This window comes from Aspergillus glaucus (assembly GCF_001890805.1).
Source record: "Aspergillus glaucus CBS 516.65 unplaced genomic scaffold ASPGLscaffold_5, whole genome shotgun sequence".
NCBI lineage: Eukaryota > Fungi > Ascomycota > Eurotiomycetes > Eurotiales > Aspergillaceae > Aspergillus > Aspergillus glaucus.
Genome location: NW_019170457.1, coordinates 179603 through 187043, shown reverse-complemented (window position 1 = coordinate 187043; position 7441 = coordinate 179603). Strand labels below are relative to the sequence as shown.

The window sequence follows — 7441 nt, the reverse complement described above, 5'->3', positions numbered from 1 at the left end:
ATGATGTCTGGGCCCAATAGAGAAAATCGTGCCCTGGATCTCGCTGTACGTGTTTGTTGAGGACACAGTACCAGGTCCAACATTTCTCTTATTTTCAGGGACATCTGCCGCTCGACCAAGAAGCATTTTTGGAAGCTTCGATGTCGTTATCCATGAGACAATTTCCTCCTGGTCAAAATGCCATCCGCTAGGATGCATGAGTTACTGAGTGAACCGCCCTTTACTATCTACCATGCCATGGGACGTGGGAGCCGATCAGCGGTGGCACGTATGGATATCAGCCACTGTACTATCTCGAGATTGAACACGTGAAGGTTGGCGAATAGCACCGGGCCTGAATGACGCGTTAAACAGCAAATCCGTTAGATTATGGCCTCAGTCCTTGCATCCCAAGTCGACTTTGCAGATCAAGTGTGGCGTGGTGCTATGATCTGATTCACGGCGTGGCTCTTGTCGACAGTTAGGAGGCCGTACTAAGTTGGAGTTCACACCTTGGACAATATATTGAACTCCAGTGCCATCTTCCCAGCCAGTCAACAAGTACTTGGCAAGAGTCAAGCCTATACAACCGGCAACAGCCCATAAAGATGCAACACCCTCGTTTTGTCTTTTCCACCGTGTCTTTAAAGGTGGTCACGCTTGGGAATAAACGTCAGAAAATCGAAAACCGACAGACCCTCTATCATTGACTAGAGGTGGGGCAAGGCCTTTTCGGGATCGAGTCTCATTCTGCGCAAGGGTCAAAGGCTACAGACAAGACCGAGCGATGGATTCGCATACAACGATCCCCAAAGAAACCCTTGCACATGTTGGTTCCATGACAGGATTAGCAGATAAGAGAGTCAAGAAAATAATGAAACAAATCTTCAAGACGCGAGACATTCAAGCCTAGGATGAATGTTCCTCTAATCAACGAGTTTGACAAGCTCTTCCTTCGAGCTCCTAACCTCCCTTGTCCTCCAAAGCATTTCTTTGTTGGACTTAGATGTGCAAAAAGGTGTTCATTCGGAAGAGCTTCCACGGTTGGATCTATGTCACCAAACAGAAGAAGCCGGACCCCCGGGGAGAGCATGTCGCAGCCAAAACTAATGGTCGAAGATCGAATGACTACCTTCATATAAGTAATCACACGCCGCACGAGGAAACGACATTTACGTGGAAACAGCGTGCGCGAACAGGTTTCGGTCTGACGAGTAACCTGCAGCTCCACAAGAAAGACATACTGGAAAGAAGCAGCTATTCACTTGTTTGAAAATTCTCCGGATCTGAAATTGCCAATCCAGTCGTACGCTTGGAGACCGGATATCACACTCCTTTTATTCCCAATTGTGGTAATAAAATATCCAAAGGTTGAAGGACTTACACCATCATTCGAGTCGACGCTTACCAGATATCGCCACAGCCAACGTCCATCATCCATCTCTGCTGTTATTTTGGGCTTTTCCAGTCCTCTTTTTACTGGGTAGGCGGAAAGGGAGGGGCTAGGACTACCTTCCCCCGTAAAAATCTCTATCTCACGGTATAGTATGTTCAAAATATTTGCGAAACATGGCTACCACCATGGTCAGCTGCCGAGACGCCCGCTCCAGCGTTTTCCGACCTCCTTCCGCCGGTTACTGGCTTTCCTCTAGCCAATTCGATATAAAGTGGTCGTATTGCCCGTGAATCCCAGGCAGACACAACAACTTTTGCCATGCCACATAACCAAGACCCCAAGGTCTTGCGTGGTTAAAATTTGGAGGGAGAGCCAGTGTGGATTCACAAAACCTGCCAAAGCACAATGCCGTCACTATCTCAAAGCAAGAAGCAAAATACATATCTGCCCAGACGATCTAATCTTTGACTGGAATACAGTGTTCGGATTTGACTTCACTCGCGAGCCTTGACAAATTCGATATGGAGCAAGCAATGTTGAGAGAAAACAAACTCGAAGACTCAGTTGTTGAAGATATCTTCATGATGTCTCGTACTCCTTAATGGACGTGACAATCAAGCTTACAATGGCAACTGGTAGAGCACCAAGGATCAGACGAGATGAGATAGGGAGTCATCCTTTCCCTTTTTTTACTGCGAAGGTATACTACGCTGCGCCGACTTTTTATAGCATAGTTTCCTCTCATAAGATGGAATCAAGCAAATTTGTTTTTTCAGGGGTCAGAAATTTCCCCAGTCACCAGTCACCAGTCACCGGTAAAGGATTCCTCTCTCACTTCCCGCATATCGAAGTGAAATTGAAAGACTCCGATGACTATAACAGAACCAAAGGTGAAGATCGGGAATATCTCAGCCTTTACCACTCAATCGCCAAATTGCAACGGAGTTTCTCGGCGAAAGATTTGAAAATTTTACAGGAGCAGCTTCGAAAGCAACGATGAGCTGCTAAAGCAGCAGAAAACGATTCTAGGTCTTCTTAAGAAACAGTTGTCCGAGAAACCGTCGCCAGCAATAGCTCGAAGCTTATGTCGACGAATATTCAGATTTCTGGACCCTGGTTGTGTTTGTTGCGGGAGTTGAGAAAGTATTCGGTTTGCTTATTGCTGCACACAGGTCTGGCAGGAGAGATGATGTTGTGTGGTCGGTTTATAAGTTAAGGGATGGTTTCTCTCTATTGCAGCGAGTCTGTCATTTTCCACTACACATGATTGATATACGGGGAGATGAGAGATTTTAAAGGTACATAGCACGTCGTTCATTCTTAAAAGCAAGCCCTGTGGTGGATTAAGATATCATAAAGAAGTACCGTGAGCAGCAGTTACAAGAACTTCTGCTCAATAGCTCCTCTCGTCACTTCATTATCGTAATAACAGACCAGAAAACAGCAAAGCAGAAATATCTCAAAAAAATCAACGTCGACACCCATCAAACGCCTCCCGAATCTCAGGCGTGATACTCACCACGGTATGCGCATACTCAGCCTCTAACCAGTCATCTTCGTACCAAAGAAACCATCCCATAAACTCAGACGGCTGGTTATACCGTAGAAGATGAGAGTAATACTTCCCAAGACACTTCTTTCTCTCCGGACTCATATACTTTCTAGCGCAGATAAAGCCCGTTCCAGCAAAGTCCACAAAGACAATCCTTTTCGTATCAAGACCAGAAAAGGGATCAGGGCTAGTAAAAGGATTGACACCCGGATCTTGCGCGATGATGGTATTCCGAGGACTCATGTCCTTGAGTTGTATGTTCCGCGAGAACAAGAGACTTTCAAAATCAATCAATGACTTCAGCATCTGCTCCTGGATGTGCTGGAGGAACATCTTTGGCTCCATGTCTAGCATTGACATGCCCTCGATATGCTCAAGTAGAATCAGCCACACAGTGCAAACCCTCCCCCGCTCTTCGTCGCAATATCCAATGAATAAGACCCGTAGAACTTGGGGACTGTTAGCTCTACTTGCTTGAGCTTTTCATCAGAGCAAAACAGCGTATACACATGCGCTTCATGAGTATAGAACCTATCCATGAAACGAAACGGGCTCAGATACCCTTCATCATCAAAGTAAAGCGGATCACAGATCTTGGCGACCACTATTCTTCTTTGGCTCGCAGGAAATACATCATCAAGATCAGAACTTGCATTTAGAACCTGAACGACCATGACTTGCGAGTTGTGGTCGTGTCCTGCTTTGATCGGCTCTTCGATTCTTAACGTAACTGTGCTTGGTCCCAGGGATCCTCCGGACAAGGGTGGATTCTTCAGACACCATTCCTCCGGGCTTAGTTCTTTTCGTTCGTTTTCTCCGAGTTAGTATATTTCCAATGATCATATTCCGTGTATGTGGAAGGAGGGGTGTGTGATTGAACGGTAAGCCCGAAGCCCCTTAGGTAAGGGTTTAGAGGCTTCATGTTCTGAGTTTCGAGTAGTGTTTACTATTAATTTCACTGCGCGTTGGTGAGGCTTGGAGGTTGCCTCGAATATCAAGATCAATGATGAATGATGAAAGAAAGAGAAAACCATCGTATTGTCATGTGATTGCTGCCTACAGCCGTAGCCCAGGTCTTAAAAGCTGCTCTGTGGAAATTGCAGATAGACTACAAGGACTGAACTACCTGGGAATACATATTACAAGCAAAATATGCACCATTACATCGTTCTACTCAATGTTAAAACCGAAGAACTAGCTTATGCCCGGTAAATAGCAGACGACACAATCAGTTATCAATATCAATATCATCCCGTTTCAATGAGTATATAAACGCCGTAGCAATGTCTTTATCATAATCCAAATGGGGAAAAGCAAACGGAACCCTCTTTTTCTCGTTCCAATAAATCTCTTTTCCCATGCAATGGCAATGACGCGAAGGGAACAGAAGTAGAAGAAAGGAAATGGAAGGGAAGAAAAATAACACATCCCGCCTATACTGCTGCTTGGAGGGAAGAACGAAAAAATAAAGGGGAAAATAGACATATGAAATAAAGAATTAAAAAGAAAAAGAGGAAAGGAAAAGAGAAGAGAAGACAACGCCCAGTCTATAAAAATCAGCCGCAAAGCAGTCGCAAAACATGCAATGCACACCCGGGGGGAATCATCGCAGGACATGGCACCATCATCCAATCAATCACAATCACAGAATCATAGAGAAACACACAAAGTCGAATAAACCAAAGGATAAACAGACTTTTTCATACCCATGTCTGTCATGTCCTTTTTTTTTTTTTTTTTTTTTTTTTTTTTTTTTCCGTCTTTTTTATAATGTTTTTTGTCGTTGGTGGACAGTGAGAAGACGGTCACCCAATCGTACTGTCTGACCGTTGGGCTTAGAATGGGAATCCACCGAATCCACCACGAGGCTGGCCACCGCTGAATCCACCACCACCACCACCACCACCACCGTTCATCATGTTGAACAAGATGTTGGGGTCGATGTTGATATGGGTACCACCGCCGCCCATACCACCCATGCCTCCCATTCCACCCATTCCACCCATTCCGCCCATTCCTCCCATTCCTCCCATTCCTCCCATACCGCCCATGCCACCACCCATACCACCACCGAACATGTCAGCAGGGTCGATGAGGTCGTCACCGTTGTCGTAGGAGGCACGTTTTCTGTAGAAGAGTGTTAGCAAGTTGAATCATAAAATAGGGCAGAGTAAGAATCACATACTGAGGATCGCTCAGGGTCTCGTAGGCTTCACCAATCTCCTTGAACTTCTCATCACCGGCCTCACCGTCACGGTTCTTGTCAGGGTGGTACCTGACGGCCAGCTTACGGTAGGCCTTCTTGATATCCTGTTCCGAGGCATCCTTCTCAATACCAAGGATCTTGTAGTAGTCCTTGCGCTGCGACTTCTTGAGCTCGAGCTCAGCACGACGGATCTCCTCGTGGATGCCCTTCTCGCCCGGGTTGACTTCCGCAACGGACTTGTAGTCCTGGAGAGCCTTCTCCCAGTTACCAGAGGCACCGTGAGCCTTGGCACGCATCTTCTGGGCCTTGATGTACCCGGGGTCGAGCTGCAGGGCTTCGTTGCAGTCATTGACGGCGCTGTCGTAATCCTTCAAGTTGATGTATGCCTGAGCACGGTTCTGCAAGATCTTGGAGTTCACGTCCTTGTTCTTCGAGTCAACGGACAGGGCTTGCGACCAGAGGTCAATGGCCTTGCGGTAGTCCTTGGCCTTGAAGGCGGCGTTTCCTTCTTCCTTGGTCCGGGTCAGTTTCTGCACCATACGCAGCATGACCATGGCCTTCTTCATGTCGGGATCCAAGCCCAGACAGATCTTGAGGTACTTGAGAGCCTGGTCGGTATCACCCATGCCGTAGAAAGCCCGGGCGCGGATGAGCAGAGCATCGGGGTCCTGGTTGTTCTCCCGGAGCATGTTGATGGCAATATCTTGTGCCTTGCCATATGCGTTGTCGTTGGCCATCTTCAGCTGTGCCTCTGCGGTGAGCAAAGTCCACTTCCGGGGCTCCTTGACACCAGCACCAAGCATCTGGCGGGCTTGGTCGAGACAGAAAACCATCATAGATACCCCGCGGTCCTGGGTGAGGATCTCTTCGGCCTGGTTGATGAAACGCAGCATCTTCTCTGCGGGTGCACGGTCGGCAGCCGAAGCAGGGGGTTGGATTTGCGAAAGGACATTCAGAGACTCAGCGGGACGACCCAAGCTGGTCAAGATACGAGCCATACGGTACATGACCTTGGCGTTTGCCGGATCTAACTGCTTGGCACGTTCAGCATCTTCCAGGGCCTCGAGGAAACGGTTTGCTGCCATGTAAGCAGCAGCACGGTTCGAAAGGAAGACGGGGGAGTTGGGCTCAATTTCAAGGGCTAAAGAGTCAGCACGACACACCAATCTCAGAGCATAAGACAATACACACCCTTGGTGAATTCCTCAACGGAACGGCTATAGTTCTTCTCCTTGAAGAACTTGTTGCCGGCCAACTTGAACGTTTCCGCCTCACCACCAGAGCGGTGCGGCGGGGGAGTAGGGCTCTTCGCTGCGGAGCCATTGGCCCCGTTCTTGTTGTCGATGTCCATTGCGTTTACAGATTCGTCGCGGGCAGCAGCCATGGCCGACAGACGACGGAGCTCGTCGGGTGGAAGGTTCAACGGATGAGTATCCTGGTGTTTGGAATGGCGATTGGAAGCCGAGGACCGAGGCGAAAAGCTGAACCTCGAGGACGAAAAGGAAGGTGGTGGAGCTTTTTTAGGCGGATATGAGGAAGAGCGACTATGCGCGTGTAGAGATCGAGAGCGAGATGCGGCGGTAGGTTTAGTAGGCGACGACCTATGGCGGGGAGAAGAGGTTGTTGTCGATGTCGACGTCGGAGGGGAGGACGCCGGCGAGGGAGTAGCGGACGAAGGAGAGACTGAGGTGGCGGAGTTATGAGAACGCGAGTGGGCGTGGTGAGAGACGGTCTTGTGCCTGGGAGGAAGACGATGTAGCGGCGGCGGCGGAGGTATTTCAGGTTCCGCAGTCGCAGTCGCAGTCGTACCAGAGGTAGACGACGGAGGGTGGCGAGACGAGGTACTAAGACTGGTCGCTCTATCAAAGGATTTCGGAGGTGGTGGCGGAGGGGAGTATGGAGGGGGACGAGATTGCGGGTGAGACTGAGGTTGTGGTTGTGGGTGTGGAGGAGCTGAAGCCTGTGGTGTAGGCTGCTGAGGATGAGGTTTGCGTTGGATATGATTCACCGGCGGAGGAGAGGAAGGTTGTTTAATGGGATTAACCGGAGGGATAACAGTATGTTTGGGTTTGCTCTTGCTCTTCTTCTCGTCTTTTCCCTTATCTTTGGCCTTGAATTTGTCTCGTGAGAAGAAGTGAGGGAGAACCATTGGAAACTTTTTTTTTTCTTCTTTTTTTCGATCGAATCGGGACGAAGGCGGTGGAATTGTGCGGATTGGCCGGAGTCGGTATACAGAGAGATATACGCTGTGTATAGCAGGTTGTATAGCAAAAGAGCTCAAAAGAGACGGTGGAAGCAGTTAGAACAC

The 7441-nt window shown here is 48.5% G+C and overlaps 2 protein-coding genes across 2 annotated transcripts; both read right to left on the bottom strand.

Annotated features, from left to right (window-relative positions):
• Window positions 1–2812: 2812 nt before the first annotated feature.
• Window positions 2813–3601, bottom strand: ASPGLDRAFT_80374 (uncharacterized protein; the record flags this gene model as incomplete). Its single annotated transcript, XM_022550066.1, has 2 exons — window positions 2813–3384; window positions 3489–3601. The coding sequence occupies 2 exons, from the start codon at window positions 3599–3601 to the stop codon at window positions 2844–2846; spliced, it is 654 nt and encodes a 217-aa protein (XP_022403060.1). The 3' UTR covers window positions 2813–2843.
• A 1161-nt stretch (window positions 3602–4762) lies between these two features.
• ASPGLDRAFT_23573 (DnaJ and TPR domain protein) lies at window positions 4763–7282 on the bottom strand (the record flags this gene model as incomplete). The annotated part of the gene is made up of 3 exons (XM_022543301.1): window positions 4763–5054; window positions 5113–6274; window positions 6325–7282. 3 exons carry the CDS (start codon window positions 7280–7282, stop codon window positions 4763–4765), a joined length of 2412 nt encoding a protein of 803 aa, XP_022403059.1.
• Between the last annotated feature and the right edge of the window lie 159 nt (window positions 7283–7441).